The following is an 18,440-nucleotide window of genomic DNA, read 5'->3' as shown; positions in this document are numbered from 1 at the left end:
ATCGGGTTTCCAATAAACTTGCTACTAAAAGAAGTTTGTTTGGTTGTGTTTAGGCTTCAAGAGGGAACCGGAAGAGGCCTTGGATGATGGCTCTTCTTCAAAATCGAAAAAAGGTAATGATATCGACACCAATGTCTTTAAGGATCATGTTGTTGTGGAAGTGCTCTAACATAGTTTGCCTTAGTAGGTAGAATGTTGGCTTTGGTCACATTTAACTCCAAAAATCATTTATCAAATACAATAGTTGCATCTAGCAATGTAACATAACAAGTTATGTCTTTATACTTTTCAAAATTTATATTATGTATCTAATATAGTTTAGATAAATCAAATAAGCCTTTTGCAATTTCATATTTGTGAACCAGTAAATGTGTCATATTTATACTTGTATCAAACAATATTTCATATTTGTGAACCAGTAAATGTGTCATATTTATACTTGTATCAAACAATTACTGGAGCATTTTTACACATGATGCCATTGTGTTCAAGTATGTGTCATATATTTGTACATACACTAGGTAGTATAAATAACTACCTAACTTGGTCATATTGTTTGGAAGTATGTCTTCTCTCTTGTGATTTTTGTGTTGCTTCGATCACATTATGTGATGTGAATATCTACTTCTGTATTTGCATATTGAGTTTTTGAATCATCCTATTGTTACTATAAATTGACACTATGATGTGACATCTATCCCATTATAGCATATCATTTTTCTAACTATTAATGGATCATGATTTTCCTGTAATGTATCAAAACTTTTTCTGTATACAAATAATAAACTTACTAGTTTCTAGAACTGTAATACTGGAATCTGTTAAATCTATATATTAAGATGGTTTTAATCTTCCTTTATTGTTATCACACAGAAACCTACTTCAGCTTCAAAGAACTCAGATTCAAGTGATAGCTCTTCCTACATTGTCCCTGTTGTGGGCAAAAAGGTGCAAATGTTTAGATGAAATTATGCTACTTTTTGCTAGCTTTATTTTCCTCTTACATTTCTCTGATAGATCTATTATAAGAAGTTCCTATATGTTTGTTGTCATTGAACATTTCTGAGATTTTTTTTTAGTTTTCCAAATTGATGTATTATTATTCATTGCTCGCGGAGAAGTGTTCTTTCTCTATTTTGGATGTACATGTTTAAAAAAAAAAAGAACTTTCTCGAATATAACCCAGAAATCTTTCACAAAATCTACCTTGTGGAGAAAAGAGAGTTTTTGTTGGAAATCTATCCTATGATGTTGAAGAGAATGATCTATAAGTTTTACTACTTAAACATGTAAATGGTTTGCTTTATAAATTTTCTATGTTGTTAAGGTTCATCTAGTCATTTGTTTTTCCAAAAAGACTTTTTGAGGAAGCAAGAGAAGTCATGGGAGTTGATTTAGTTATCCGAATAAATGGTTTTTTAAGGATTTGGTCATGTTGAATTTGTTGATCACGATTTGCAAAGGTGATATACTTTCACTACATTTTTGCCTTGTAATTATTTATGTTTTTAATTTGACTACTTTTACCCTATGCAATGCAGGGAATTTAATATTACAACATTGTAGTATCCATTATATTAAGGCAAATCATATCAATTATAAAACTAATCAATGACCAGATATACCAAAAAATTGATAATAAACAAATGAACAAAGAAAGAAAAGAGAAATACCAGATCTTTCACAACTCATTTATGGTCCGAAAAATATGAGAAACAAAATTCGTGAATCAACAAAATGAAGATAACTATTTGGTGAGCTTGTAATTATTTATGTTTTTAATTTGACTACTTTTACCCTATGCAATGCAGGGAATTTAATATTACAACGTTGTAGTATCCATTATATTAAGGCAAATCATATCAATTATAAAACTAATCAATGACCAGATATACCAAAAAAATTGATAATAAACAAATGAACAAAGAAAGAAAAGAGAAATATCAGATCTTTCACAACTTATTTATGGTCCGAAAAATATGAGAAACAAAATTCGTGAATCAACAAAATGAAGATAACTATTTGGTGAGTGAATAAAAGTTTTTCATTTATAAAAAATAATGACTAGAATAATAATCATATAATATAAACATACCTTTCTTTCAAGTATTCAGAAATGACTTCTAATAACCTTTCAAAAATATTGCAAATCTTTGATAAGCATAACAATGATCAATTTCTATCAAACTTTCAAACCGCGCACACACCACAACAAGGGCTCAAGAAATGATGTCCTCAAGACAATTGATACTTGTTGTGGTGACTGCTGTAATAGTTTTTATTTTCTTAATGGTGCTGCAATATTGTTTTTAGCCATATATACATGGCTATTCATGAATTTAATAAATATAAGCCACCTCTTTTCTTTTATGTTTGAAATATGTGCTTTTTCTGTTCTGATAATTTATTAACTGTTTCATTCTTAATCCTTTTTTAATAAGAAAATTGTAAGCTAATTCTTCTGTTTATCAGATATGATCATGGTCAAAACACAAAAATGGCTAGGCGGTGGAACCACCTAAGAGCTAAGCGGCTCGCTTAGCCTTTAATGAGGAAAACCCTAATGTCTAAAACCCGACCCGACCCGTCTCAATCCGCATCCTTAAATTCAACCCACCCCTCTAGAAACTCAACCCCCCCCAACTATCTCTATTCCCTCCGCTTTCTTTAAAAAAAACCCTATGGAAGCTCCTCCCCACATCTCTCCCTAGCACTCTGGCGCCCCTCACTCTCCGATCCCACTACCAGTGCTCCTTCGATCACCCCTCCGATGCTCCTCCCATCACCTCTCCCTCTCGAAATGCTCAAAAACCCTAGCGACCTCCTCTCCTCACCTCTCCCTCTAAAGCCACCTCCGATGAGTCCCCCTCTCCTTCTATTGACGGTCATTTTTAACTTTTTGTTAATTTTCCACTTTTTTATTTTATTAAGTATTTTTGTTCAATTTTAGTTACTTTTGCAATTAGTTATTTTGTTTTAAGTCACTGTTTTGTTCAAAAACCTAACAATTTATTTTTATGCATGGTTAATTATGGATCTAAAATTGTCATTTATTATTATTGTTGTTGTTGCAATTTCTCATGAACTTAATTCATGTTTTTCAATTAATTTAAAAAGTAGTCAAACGCCTAGGCACCTAGGTGCTAGGCCTCGGGCCCTCGGTTCAAACGCTTAGTTTGCCTAGCGCTTTCTATAACATTGACCATATGTATCCCTAAAAACTACATCATACTGTGGAATTTGATATTGGTATAAAATATGTATTTGTATCAATAACCAAGATTTTCTTGGGGAATCAAATTCGTGCTTTGTTCTTGTCCAAGTAGTCATGTGATTGGTTGTCTTTCATGACATTTTTCAACTTCTTCGTCAAATCATGTTTTTATGTAACTCTTTCCTTATTGTGGACATTTATTATTTTCTCATATTGTTCTTCCTTTTAGAGATTTATAAAAAAACATTAGCAAACCACTGTATATTGTCCTTTTGAAATTATTGCCAATGCTAGTCTAAATAGAAAGCAATTCATGACTCAAAGCCTCACTCTGGCCCAATTTAGAAAATGCGGTACAAAATTGAAAACATGTTTATGCCTTCTTTATCTCTTTTACCTGTATTCTTCTACCATTAGTAATCTCAACCAAGGGCGAAGGTACCTTAAAGAGGGTGTGTCACATAACACCACCCTCAAAACTCCAGCAAAAGCTCCTTAGGTACATCGTAGCATTTGATTCATTAGTGAACCTATTATCAAATTAAATAATGGATAGTGACCCATTGATAATTTAGATAACCCAAACCCGTAATGGTCCAAAGCGTCCAAACCTTTAATCCTATTAAATGTTAGGTACTTAATAATTTACATTGAAAAGGAAAAAAGATCTATTTAGTCGTATTTCGAATGAGTCAATTATGCAGCAATTTCAAAACATGGTGACACGCAATAATTAATTGTAATTGTACTTAGTTAAATATTTCTCTTGTATCTCACTAAAGTTCCTGACATATTGAATATGAGAAACATTAGCCATAGCGTCAATTTATATATCTCTATTAATCGCTGATAATGTCTAATTTATATACATATAGTGACACTAGTACTATGAATTCCTAGCTTTGCCACTAATCCCAACTCTAGTCTAGCCTAATCCATATTACCCTATCATCATGTATTCTCACATCACATATTATTCAAATCTAGATCAGCATCTTTAGCTTTTTTTCTTCTACAGAACTCATTAGTTTCAATGTGCATTTTCTTAAATTTATTTATTGGGTGAAGTTAGATTTCCAAGGGCTCAAAAGTAAACTATTTAGAGTAGTGATAACTAGACTATACACAATGCTCTATTTAGAGTAGTAATAACTAGACTATAATATACAAACTACTCCCAAACTACTACACCCAACATTGTGGGGTCCTTGATGACTCATCAACATTGATGACAGTCAAAGTTGGAAGGACCCCACACATTTGTGTAGTAGTGTAGGAGCAGTTTGAAGAGTATAGTTTAGTTAGAATTATGCAACTATTTAAAGATGGGGTAATCAATTAGGATAGGATAATAATATTTAAAAATATTAATTAGAATAACAACATTTAAAGATAAGGTAATCAATTACAATATGATATTATAGCAAAGTGGATCGATGACTCAATTAAACATATTAATTAGGACATGATAACAATGTAATATCCAAAATGATCAAGGGTAATACTGACCAAGGAGTATGATATGATATGATATGATATGATTATGTTTTCTAGCTTTTTGATAAATAATATGAATGTAGCTAAAATTTTCATCCTTTATATATAATTATGTTATACGAGCTACTAATCTTCTTGCAAATTATTCATTACATTGGGGTTGTACATAAGTATCCAGGAATACAGTTTTGCGGATTAAGGTCCAATGTGGATTTTGTAGAGAGGGGATGCAAGTGACCCGAAGAAGACACATGTCAAGCAGACTACTAAATATATGGTTAATTTAAAAAAAAACTGACCTTTTGGGTTGTTGCACTAAACCCCTAGACTTTTTTATTTCAGTAAACCATTTTAACCTTGGGGTAGCATAAAATCCACCTAAATTTTTAAATTCCCCTTAACCTTACCTTAAAGACCAAATTTATTTTCAGCCCCCCAAAACTAATTTTTTATTAAAAAAGGACAAGAGAAAATGTAAAGAGTTTATTGAGTTTGCAATGGGAGTAAAACTCCTATAAGCTTAAGTGGATAGGAGCCATTTGTCCACCAACGTTTTTATTCATTGATTTTGCATTGAGATTTGTGCTAACATGTAATATAAATGAAGGCAAAAATCTCAAAGATAGCATTGATGTGTAGCATAAATCTCAAAGCATAATGAAGAGATACAAAGTTTGGTGGACAAGTACTCCTATCCACTTAAGTTTATAGGAGCTTTACTCTTTTCATTGGTATATTACTTCTGAATTTTAGTGATGGTTAGTTGGTGTCTGATATGTGAGTTTCTAAATTTATTGAATACAAATATTGTTGCTATAGTAATGATGCATCTCAACTTTTGATATGTGGATTTTTCTTGGCAAAAATGTGTTACTGGTTGTCTTAGATACTGTGCAGTGATGCAGATATTCTCCAAGCACTCACCAGTCACCACAATCAAACTATTGTACAATGTTTTAAATGTCGACATGTCGGCCGACATGTCGGATTTAGGGGTCAACCGACATGATATAGAGCTTTGCAATGCGTATTGCATTTTCAGAGTTTATGTCAGATGTATCAGGGGACATGTCAAATATGTTGAGAGGATATGTCGGGTGAAATGTCGGTCGATTTTTCAGTCTAAAAAATTAGCTAATTTTTTTATTTTTTGGTTATGTTTATCTAATCAGTTTTGGGTTTAAATTCTTGATTGTCTTAATATTACTTTCAAAGACAAAACCGATAAGTTAAGGAAAATGGAAAAAAAGACTGAAATAATATCCGTCGCTCATCTTCTCTCTCTCCTTCGACATCTCATCGGTCTCTTCTCCGAGCTATTCCTTTGACATCAATATCGGGCGATCTTCTCTCTTCTTAACTGCTAATATCAGAGTCTTTTTTTCTCACATCTTTCCTTCAACATCAACCCTAAATATCATAAGTTATTTGCTTTTTTATACGTTTAGACAGTAGAATTTTATTATGATATTTACATTACACATACGCACAACATCCGATATGACAATCCCATATTTTTTTCATGTCTCCCGACATATCCCCGATTTTCGCTATCCGATATGATTTTTAGCCGTCCGACATGAACCCGACATCCGACATTTAAAACCTTGCTATTGTACGATTTACGACCTGACTTTGTACAACAATAGGAGGGAACAACATGTGCAATGCAAGTGTCATCTTACTAGTTGAAGAAAAAATTGATAAAGAGATCATCACATAGAGATGAAACAATAATGAAGACAAGTATAATACCATTGGTTAATTGAATTCTTTGTCTCCCTTTCTTTGAAGGTTTCTTTTGATCAGCACCACCATAAAGCTCCTGGTCAGCATTCTCCTTAGAGCTAATTGACTTGCAACGCTCTGCAAAATCAAAAGTTGATTTAATGGAAATGATGCGTATGCTGACCTCCAGAATGCTTTATCCAATAATACCGTAAGTTTTGTAGATTGACAAACGAGCTAATATATGCATGTTCCATTGAGTGTTATGTGGTGTGTGGATTAGACATTCTATATGAAAAACAAACTCAATGGGACATTGAAAGGAAATCAGCCTCAAAGCAAATTCAAAGATTCAAAAATAGATTGGAGCATAACAAGGGAGGATAGATTCAAAGATAAAGACCAAATTCATCGTATCAATCAGTATATCTTCTTGTGGGTATTTAGATCTACATTATTAATTAGTCCATATTCACTTGGAAGCTCTTGACTCTACTCACAATTGGATAAGCATTTATACTTCTTGAAATTGTAGATAAATAGGATCACCAAGAACCTAGGGGATTCCACTTAGCAGTAAAGAAGATGAGGATGAAAGCATATCTGAACTCATTTCTCAAGGTGTCTATCTTCAACAACCAGTACCTCCAGCAAATAAGGTGAATCCAGTGAAGACCGGGGAGAATTACTGTTTACAGGCAGTAATTTCATCGGTTCTCTCTCTCTCACTTTTTAATTCATGATACCTTCTTCTTTACATTCAGCTAGAAATCCAAGCCTATCACTTCTCTTCAACTTCCTCCTCTCCTCTTCTTCTGGTTGCTACAGTGGCCCTCGTTGCTTCTGCAACGCTATTAACCGAGTAGATGACACTTATAGTAGTTGAATGGAAAAAAATGATAGATGTAACCAATCCCAGAACCTTGGTATTAATGTTTTTTTCCCTGTTTTTTGACAATTTGGTTCTAGATGACATTTAGCGGTTAGTAGCCAGACAAGGCCCGTAACAGTCTGCTGCTTTTACAAACTTACTAGCTACTGATATGCCCACATTCATTCAAGATAAGATGCTCACGTTTGCGTTGTTAATAAGTAGTTTTGGTGAAAAGCTATGATTTTTCAGAATCACATATCAACATAATGGGTGGCATGTATTAAGATGCATAAGACAATCGCTGCCCGAGGCGGGAACAACGGGGCAGTCCAACAACGAACTACCATGAACATATATATCAACAATATTAGGAGGTAATTGGTAAAAGCTGAAACCTTCATGAGCTGCAAACTGACTGGCTTTCACAGGTTTGCCGCAAGCATTACAACAAACCTTGAACATAAAATGTAAAAATTAGAAATTAGTCGAGAAACATTAAATGACATGAAAGAAAGTTGCAGAGAACTTTATGTATTCTACATAAACTCTATGGATGCAAGACATCCGACAGTAAGATGTAGCAAGACACTAATAATTTATTACCTGTAAGAACTGAGAAAAATATTAGCTCTGAAACCATAAATCACTTAACAGATTCTAATTACAGCAGGAAGTACTGCTAATTTTGGGAATCTTGGCTACTATATATTAAAAAAAAAGCTTCACTGCAATTATCCATCAACTCCAGTAATATTTCAGAAATGGCATCCGCAGGATGATTACATAGGAGGGAAACAGAAAAAATAAGCTGAAAGTTGTTGACTATTGAATATTTGAAGTAACTGTATGAAGTATCAAGTGAACATATATTCAATTCCAGACATCTCCATTACCCAGAGATGAACCTTAATACAAGCTAATTATTCAGTTCATGTGGCCACACCCAAACGAGTGGGGAAAAAAAACTTCTGGCTCTGTTTATGTAGTAGAATCAGTTACATTATGAAATCATCAGAGATAAGGATAATGCTAACATGATAACCACTTCATACAACAATTCATAAAGAACAAATCAAGAAAACTAGCTATGGAATAAGTCCGCACACCAGATGCTTTCAGCAAGTTCAATGGCAGGGGGCATGTTAGAGTATGAAATTATAACCTTCAACCCTCACTACAACTTCAAAGGTTTGATGAAGTGGTAAGGGACTTTAAGACTTCATGCATAAAGATTTAAGCTTCTTAGTTTGCTGGATTCTTAGTTGCATGTTGTACACTTGGTTGCTTTTTGTTCTCATACATTTATCAACGTCTTAGTTCTGTCCCATGCCAGTAAGTCATGGCTCTCAATAATGAGATAAGCTGGTTGCATCATAAACATGTGATGCTCCTGTTTGTGCAAATGTGAAGATTTTGCCATATTAAGGACAAATGTGGCAATTTCCTACATTGCACACAATAGGTATTTCAACAGGCTTTCATTCATAAATTATAGAAAAACCAATATTCAAAAAACAATACTCCATTGTGACTTGTTGTATAAATTTGTGGTGAATAGTTCAAATTACTAGATCACCATTTCTTTTATCTGGTATGTTCAGTTTCACATAGAAAGTCTACCTGCCATAGGATATTGTATGTTTGTGGGAGGCATTCTAGCCTCACCAGATGAGGGGTTGATGTTGAGTAGAGAGTTATTGGTCACAGTACGTGCAAGCTCATGCAGTTAAAATCTCCAGTGGTTGGCTTTTACCAGCTCTAATCAATAACCATGAAACACGCGGTTATAGTTAAATATGACAATAAAATTGCAGCTTATTGCTATAAATCAAGTTTTCCATGCGTGAAATAAATTCTATAAAGGTTGGCTGTAGATATCTTCCTGAAAAAAATGAGAAGTGCTCACAAGTGCAAATTGCTGATTTCTCCAGTAACAAGTTGGATTGACTTTACATTTAACGAGTTAAAACTATGTCTCAATATTTTAAAAAGCCTCCACCTAGCCAACCTGATCATAAACCTAGGCCTAGGCGGTACCTGGGCCACCTGCCTAGTGTCTTGGCGGTACCTAGGATGCACACCTAGGTTTTCAAAGAGCCTAGGAGAACGTTGCCTGCCAACGTGGACTTGCACCCTTTCGGCCTTAGTCATGATTTTCTTCGTTGCAGCCTCCATGTCTTCCAACCTCCTCCACACTCCTCCATCCAACTATGAAAACCTCTATCTCCTCCGACCTTCTCCTCCGACCTTCAGATCCTCCACCGCTACTTAAACGAAGAATGAAATCTACTTAGGTGTCAGTCCAGCGTTCAAACTTTCTAAATATTGACATTTACTATCAATTGTAATTAAAAAACAAAAAATAGGAAAACCACCTAGGCCCTGCTTAAGCTCCCGCCTAGGTGCTTAGGATCTAGGCGTCGGGTCCGACTAGCGCTTTTGGTAACCTTGTCAAGTATTGAGGGTTTTTGTCATATAGATTAACTTAAAAGAAGGCAAAAGTAACTTTATAATTTAGGGAGAACTACAACTTATAAAAAATAGAGCTTCTATTATTGTTCTTTTTTGTGAGTTTTGAATTTTCTGATGCCTCTGTGTCTACACGGATGTCATCATTTTCTTCTGGTGTCTTCCTTTCTCTCTTCACAGCAACAAGAGTCTAGTTTATGGTGTTAGGATGACTAGAGCAAGGAACCACATTTAGTTTATTTTTCAACATGTTCATTTCAGTGAAAAATTCGCAGTCTCATTCTCTGGGTCTGAAGATTGGATCCAAAGATGGCAATCAAGCGGGTTCATAGATGCAGGTCAATTTGAAATTGACCAACCCACATGAGCCAATTCATACTAGAATCTATCACAAAATGGTTGCTAAGGTCGAAACTCAAAATGGTTAATACATTATAACCCAGTTTGAACTCAAACTTGTCAAAGGCTATATTAACCATCATCTGGTACTTAATAGAATATCAAATGTTTATCATCCATTGTTAAACTTTCTCTTAAAGAACAACATCTAGACCCAACAATTGCATCTCAAAACATTCTGCCTTTTCTAGTGTAGTTTGTCTATAGATTCTGACCTGTGGGTGAAAGTGTAGCTTGTATTCTGGATTATGATTTCTGACAGCTCATCACTTACAGAGAAGACTTTTGGCATAGTCCTTATCTGATATCTAATAATGTTTCCCTAATATGTAAACCATGAGAGAAGTAGCATGGTAACATTTTTCTTCTTTCAAGTACCAACGAAAAGACTATATCATAATCATCATGTCACAAGACTCAAAAACTAGTAAAGCATGCCTTTTAGTGTAAACCACGAGCCAAGCACTGCTGTAAGAATTTTTCAAATAATCAATAAACAAATTACTACAAAATAATCACAGGATCAGTCTATGAAAACAAAATCAGAGTAGTTTTCATTCATATTCATGTCTGTAACGATACAATATATACTATGAAACAACATTTGATTAACAAAGAACCATAGTACTGCAAGTATAAATGAAGAAAAGATTTAATTTATGGAATCTGCTATAACACCATACACCGACAAGAAGAAATAATCATGTTACATTTTGTCAATGTTGAGTATAGCTATAATCCAGTTTCGTTGATAATTACCAGATGCAAGGGATCTGTCAATGGCATAGCATCAAATACATGCATATCTGCAAAATAAAAACCAGTGAACAAAAATGGTAGCATAATAGGATAAGCTTTAGGTAGAATCATCGCTCTAAATTTGGTTCTTAAGAGACTCTTCCTATTTAAAATTTATGTTGCAATGAATTGGTATATAAAGGTTACAGGCATGTGATACATCCTAGATAAATTTTCTTTTGGCATGATATTTTTTCCATGACAATGAATTAACATGTTTTTTAATATGACCATCCAATGTACATCAATATATGTACTTTTTCTTGCATGGATGGCAAATCAAGCTTCATTTATCACAGTCCTCACTGGACAAAATGGATATCAAACCCTCACTGCACAAAACGGAGACACAAGCCAAAACAAGCTCCCATTTGCAAGATTCCAATGTTGTCAACAAGATAGGAAAAGCCATAATATAAAAGAATTGACAAAGAACAAACGGAGATAGAAAAACTTAAAGCACAGATGTAAGCGGTCATATGAAACAAACATAGACACTATCCTTTAGGAATAAGAACAATCTTTCCTGGAAGAGAAGAGATAAAGCACCACAAAATCATCTGAAAGCTGATTGTATATAATGGAATGAGCAATTATCATCTCGAAGTATCGAACAAATTTCAAAGTTTCTGCTGGAAGAAAAGCATAATTCATCTGCAATTTTAATCTAGAATATCTTTCGAGGAAGCTTTAACCAAGTAAAGCTCAAACCTTCTCCTCTCAAACAGTGGCACCATTTTCAAACTTACAAAAACTAGACCCAGAAAACATTCTGTCTTCAGAAGTGCTTATGTCTCTTCATTGAACATTGGTACCAACTAATTGTTTGTTTCTTAATAGTATTTCTTAATGTAGCTACACAAATTGCAGCATCAACCTTAGCCTAGGTTAAGACTTAAGAGAAGTGGCCATGGTAGGGCAAGGGCTTCTACGGTTCTACCCTATCCTAAATACAAAGTGCCACACCCTTATCCTAATCGCTAGTTAAAAATATGAAATTACTCCACCCTAATAGGTAAAGTTAAAATTCTCCTTTGCAAATAGGTTAGATGGGTAAAAATGATATCTTAAAAATAAAATATTCAAAGAAACTATTGATTCTTTCTTCCTGAAATACCAGGATTTAAAATTTGTAATATACTTTTACTTTTTAGTTCTCTTACAAGTTACAAACATACACTAAATGAGCTTATCCGAATGCAAACAAAGATATATTAATACTTTCTTTATTTTAAACAATCTTAGTCAACTAATAGAATAAAGGTGATGCTTGAAGATTGAATTCCTTAAATAAATGATGTATCAACATTAGCAAATACTTAAAATATAATAATATTATTATTATTGATATCTAAATGTGTAAACTAGTATATGTGTACACAGAAACCACTTACCTTGCCCGTCCCATTTATATAGTCGAGTAAGAAAACCTATCCTTTAGATGACAAGGTAAGAAATACCCCTACCCATTGATGCTTTGCTTAGAGCCATAAACACCAATTATCAAATCCAATACATGAAAACAAATATGAAAATGTCAGCCATGTCATGGACTTATTCATTTTCATTCACATCCCTATCAACATCCATTTCCCATTTGGGAAAATATACAAAATGATTTTTGCGCAATATATGTATCCGTATTCCATATTTTTATCCACTACTTGAGAACAAGTATAAAATGACACCTTCCAATCACGGTGCATATCTATTGTGACTCATAACCCATCATCAATACATTCAACACTTGTAAGCATTGTCTTAACCATCCCCGATATATCCAATATATTCTTTTATAAGACTTTTTGCAAAACGACATCCTCTTAATATCCTTTATCGCTTTTAGAAAATTTTAAGTGATATATCCCCAACATGGCCAATTTATCAGCCGATATATTGGTCCTTATGTCCTTTTACCTGCCTTGTTGCAAAACAATATAGTTTTGCAAAATTTCTTTAATGTTTTTTAGCAAAAATTCTAGCCCTACATTTGGGATAAAGGCTAGGAGATCTAGAGGTAGACCTAGAATGACCTGGTTAGAAGCAATTAAGAAGGATATGATTACGACTAACTTAACGAAGGAGATGACCCATAACAGAATAGAATGGAAAAATAGGATTCATGTAGTCAACCTCAAACATTTGTGATAAAAGCTTGGTTGTTGTTGTTGTTGTAGCAAAAATTCTAGCCTTAGGATGTCTTTTAGCAAATTCTAGTGGAATTTTTCCCTAAGTAATTTTCTACAGTTGGCTAATGAGCCTAAACATATATTATTTGTATGCTTAGGTCTCATTTGATATGTTTAGATTACATTGTAGGACATTGTATTATATATGCACATCATCTGACATGGCACTCCAATATTTACTATATATCCCTAGTATCCGCAACCCGATATGGATTTTGTGCATCCGATATTTCTCCAATATCTGATATTTAAGACCTTGCTCATAGGTCACTTCCGATTATCCATTGTGGTTGTTTACTTTTCTGGCCATCTAATGTCAATCCATATAGCTGAAAGTTACTTTCCACCAACAAAAATTTAAGGTGAGAAAATATCAATGATTGCATGATTCTGTCATGCATTGCAAAGTATCATCATTCTCTCTTCATCCTAGTCCTCTCTGTAACCAATATAGATCAATATAGACATCATCGTCTGTATTCTACATAGCTGATCAATATTAAATATGGGTGTATAACCCAAAAAATTTGTCTACTGTAGAAGGCTAATTTTTGTCAATTATAACACGTTGAATAAAAGAGCTGGTTTAGGAAAGGGGTGTATCCATTATCTGCTACTTTGTAACTAAAAATGTGACTTTTTAGAGTAGTTGTTAAGTTGCAAGCTATAATGTAGTCATACCCGCCAGGACATATATTGAAAGAATAAGACATTAACCACAGCATAAACAGAGGTCCAGTGTTCGATTTTGAAGTCAACCAATATAGTCCAAATTCTGTACTGGTTGTTGATTTGATGCTCATGTCTCGACAGAATGGAATGTCATTGAGTGTTCTTGTCAAGCAAAAATAATTAGCATTCGATGTTTTTTTAGAGAAAAATGATGCTTGACTAAACAAAGACGAGGTTTTGGGTGAGAATTAAAGAAAGCAAATTAGGAAGAAACAACAGGAAACCAAGCAATTGTTCTGACTTCTAAATTACCTTTCAAAAATCCCAGGGTCCAGAGATGTGCCTAGAAAGTGTTTTCTACCCCCTTTCTATAGCCATGTCATCCTAGACCCGAGAAAAAATTGTAAAGCGAACTTGAGGAAAAAGGAAGTCTCATTTCTTTATTATTGAATTGAAAAAACAAATAGGAATTAAACATTTTTTATAAGGGACACAATTTTTTCGTGTATTCGCCTAAATAAGCTATTGACCCTTTGTTCTGTTCAGTTGACAATGCGCTCTTTGACATGGCAATGAATATTCTAGAGGTATTTGTAGCTTCTTCTTTAAATAATGTAGATTTTGAGTTTTGCAAGAACCTTTATAGAGGCTTATACTTCTCATATCCCTAAAGTAAATGGTAAAAGCTAAAGGGAGTGTATTTTTGAGAAATCTAGGGGTTTCACAACTTCTCCAAATATTATGTTATCTAGGTATTCACTAAATCAATGTTTGACATCAAGGAAAGGACCAACAACTTGCACTATGTCCCAGACAACAGGTAAATCATAAATATGCACATACAAAGCAGAAAGCAGGACAGAGAAAACTACAAAAATCCCATCCGAAAAAAACATTTATTCTATACGATAGCTATGAATCAATGGAACTGACCAGCTTCTTCAAGTAAATTCTGCTCGTCAGCATCATAGAACTGTCGGTGAATAGTCTGTATAGCAATTCCCTCGTGTGTTACTTCTTCTGCAAAAAAAAAGATATTTCAAAACCATCTAATCATATACGTAATTCTGGAAATGGATTCTATAAACATTCATTTGGCTGTTTATACACACACACACACACACACAGTTTGAATTATCCAATGATCTGGAGTGAATAAGTGAAAAATATCAATGATCAAGATAACATACATGTTCTTCCACAGTATAGCAACTCTTAAACACTTAATTGGTAGTTACACCCTGAGTAAAGCAAAGGAAGCACTCCAAACAAGGAGCTTTCTCATTCTTGTTAGAGAGGCTGCGGTAACCAAGAGTATCCTGATGTACATGAATCCTAAGAATGTCTAAGAGCATTCGATTGTGAACATGTGAATTAAATATATGTTAAATATACAAAGCCCGAGTGTAAGTAGATGGAAAGTCATCGCTTGGGATTAAGAAATTAAAATTGATGATACCATCATGAATTTGTAGAAGGATGCTTAACTATGTGTCACCGCGGAGTCGCCGACAAGTTTTGCACTTTAGGTAATTCATGGTTATCTCTGGCTTACCAAGGATCATCCAGTGTAGGATTAAGACCATTATTATTTGTACATGGAAAACAATTGTCCAATTTTCAAGTATCCTACAGCATACGACGGCGAAAATTTTAAGTAGAATACAAAGACAAATGTGTGTACAGTCTATGATATGGATATAGACACACATACTTCACTTTTCTCATGATCCAAGTAGCAAGATACTCTCTTTAACAGTTCCATAATTTTATGACATAATCAAAGAAGCATGACAGGGGTCAGGATGAATTGTATTCTCTGTCATGAAGTCTTTCCTGGCACTCTTCCCAATAATTTTAATTTTCTTATTTTTAGCGACAAAAATCTGTTTGTGGCATTCTGCCACATAAGATGTGTTCAAGTTTTATAATATGGATATAAAATCCTTTCGTGTTGCTAAGTTCCCCATGTATCCCTGTGTTCCCACTTCACAGTGACTTTTTTTGGACAATGAAGCATTAAGAAAATATTGGTTAAAAGAAGTAGGCTCAGTAAACATTAGAGATGTAAAAGATGGTGAATTTTTGAATTAATTTGACATCTAGTATTCAGAATAATGGTGGTGATAGAGGTCATAATGGCTTTGCATAGGTAATCAAGAACTAGAGATCTATGAAAAGTAAAATAGGTGCATCTACTTCTGAAAAAGAATTTAGGACAACTGTGAGGAAGGCAGAATTATTGATCTTTTCCCAGAAATTTCTTTGACAAAACCCACTATCACTGACCAAAGAAAAAAGACCAAATAATTGACGCCTGGATTGCCCAAATGATATCAGGTAAATGGAGCCAAGCTTCATAGGACAAAACTTAATGCATATCCAAAGTTGAAGAACTGCCATGATGAAGATGTCAGAGGGAATAAAAAAAAATTCGGGCTTCTTCCTACATGAAAACTCAAGTCTCAACTATGTTTTTCCTTTTGTAGTCTTCAATTAATAAGTCATCTGACCCAAGCGCATCTTCCCAGTTCGGGAAAGGCAATTTGGATCTTAGAAGATCCTCATGAACCAGATTGAGAAGGAGAAGGGAAACCTTATACATGCTACCGAAGAGAACTATATTGATCTCTGCTTGGATGTCAACCCCATTTACAGTTGCAATTGAGCAGCACAAGTAATGCCGCCAGAATTTCAATATTAACCCAGACAATTTTCGTGTGAACCCAAGGAGGTAATTTTAGGATTGCCGTGTTCGGCCAAGACTAGACTAGTGGGCACCCAAACATGTGGGCCCTGGATGTGCGGAAGCATAAGGTCCATTTATAGTAAACAGTAGGTCTGAAATGGATTTGGGTTCCCTCCCTTTAACTATTAGCTTTTAGGCAAATTCTCCCAGGTCCCCGTCTTCTATATAAACAATATTTATGTCGACATCATGAGATAGAATTAAATAAACACGAATTTCACATAATAAAACTAACAGTGTCATGCATTGTACGGCCAATCTTTCATATGCCCTAAGCATTTTCTTCAAAATTGTAACACAGTTTAGCAATCAAATGCAAACGCACAAATACCTGAGGATTTCTCCGCAAAATTTCCAGCTTCATGAAGCCTCACCATGCAAGCCATCCTCCCACGATCAAACGAACACACCATTGCGAAATCAACAACCTGCATTAAACTCCCCAACATCAAAACCCCCAAATTTACAAATAACACCAAATTTTCATCCGAAATTTCAAAAAAAATGCACCGATCTAAACTCACAGACACGAAATTTCGCCCAAGATTTGAGAACCGGCGGTGCTCCGATTATGCTTTCCTTTTTTCCTTCGATTTTCTTCACCGCTGGTTCCTCCGCTCACGTGAGACTCACATGACGCCGCCTCTCCGGTGACCTACGGCGGCGATGGCGGCGGCGATCGGAAATTGTTGGCTTCGGCGAGAAGAGATTTCGGGAGGGGGAAGCGCTGAGGTGACAGGATCGATGTCCGCCGTTTTAAGATGTTTTCTTATTCTATTTGTTTCTATTTAGGGTGACTTTCATAAAAACCATTGAACTTTGGAGTTTTGCATAAAACTCCTGAACTTTTCTACTCACCAAACTTGCAAGAAGTTTGGGGGTATCTCGTTAATCTAATCTAATACTATTATAAAAGTGTGTTGGTATGTTAAAATATTTCTTTCAAAAATACCCTCCAAACCACATACATGCATCCATAAAACACATACTTGCATACATATATAAACACATGCATATACATGCATACATTCTTAATAATGACATAACTCTCATATTAATTGTCCACTAATATTAACTTCTATTTTTTGTAACCCCTCCACTAATCCAATGTTAATGTTATTATAAAAGAATTTTAAGGTTGTAAGTTGTATTTGACATAATAGCTGAGAATTGAATGCACACACATATGACAAACTAATAATATACGTTTCAATTACATTTGATTGTTACGGAATCCAAAGAGCCTGCTTTTTTTTATTTATCATAATAACCCTTACTTGCAACCTATATAAATTCACTCATTTGATGATTTAGATTTACACCCACCTCTTACAACCATATCAGCATCCTATACTCACCACATGGCTTTACTATGATATATTTGGATGATACAAGCTCGCCAGTGAAAACATTATCCCTTCAGAAGAGATAACGACAAAGGGGGGTGAAGACGATTGAATTGTGCTGATGGGAGCTTTACTCGGATTATACTTTATACTGATGTGATTGTTAGACTGACGGCTATATGTGAATTCAATTCACGATTGATACAAGGAAATGTGGAGAATTCGGATTGAGACTAAAGTTTGAGGTCTAATTTGAGGGGGTTTTAATGAACTTTTTTTTCTATTTCTATAATTATTACTAAGTACTTAATTGTGATTTGAGAGAAATATTGTATTATCCATGAACTTAGTAGATATATTTTTTGTAGCATGTTACTAATTATATGATAATAGAAGAGAGAGAAGGTGAAAGTGAGAATTTTATTTTGTTATAATGGATTAGCAAAAACAAAGATAATTAATATAAACTGGAATAGTATGGCACACTTAACATAAAAGTAAAGAA

The 18,440-nt window shown here is 34.3% G+C and overlaps 1 protein-coding gene across 9 annotated transcripts in view; it reads right to left on the bottom strand.

The window, feature by feature from the left end:
- Window positions 1–17,354, bottom strand: part of LOC109823829 — a 31,684-nt gene extending 14,330 nt beyond the window's left edge. For 8 of the 9 annotated variants that reach the window (XM_020390221.1, XM_020390220.1, XM_020390226.1 and 5 more), the window contains exons 1-6: window positions 17,114–17,354; window positions 16,921–17,017; window positions 14,774–14,860; window positions 10,941–10,987; window positions 7,709–7,766; window positions 6,467–6,577 (exon numbers count right to left, since the gene is read on the bottom strand). In XM_020390221.1, coding sequence (XP_020245810.1) covers window positions 6,467–6,577; window positions 7,709–7,766; window positions 10,941–10,987; window positions 14,774–14,860; window positions 16,921–17,002 — 385 coding nt within the window. In that variant the 5' untranslated portion in view covers window positions 17,003–17,017; window positions 17,114–17,354. The remainder of the gene's footprint in view (window positions 1–6,466; window positions 6,578–7,708; window positions 7,767–10,940; window positions 10,988–14,773; window positions 14,861–16,920; window positions 17,018–17,113) is intronic. The other variant, XM_020390222.1, reaches the window with a different exon arrangement.

The sequence above is a fragment of the Asparagus officinalis genome, chromosome 9 (genome assembly GCF_001876935.1).
Source record: "Asparagus officinalis chromosome 9, Aspof.V1, whole genome shotgun sequence".
NCBI classification, from domain to species: domain Eukaryota; kingdom Viridiplantae; phylum Streptophyta; class Magnoliopsida; order Asparagales; family Asparagaceae; genus Asparagus; species Asparagus officinalis.
The sequence above is the reverse complement of the archived record's forward strand: the minus strand, read 5'-3'. Positions and strand labels throughout refer to the sequence as shown.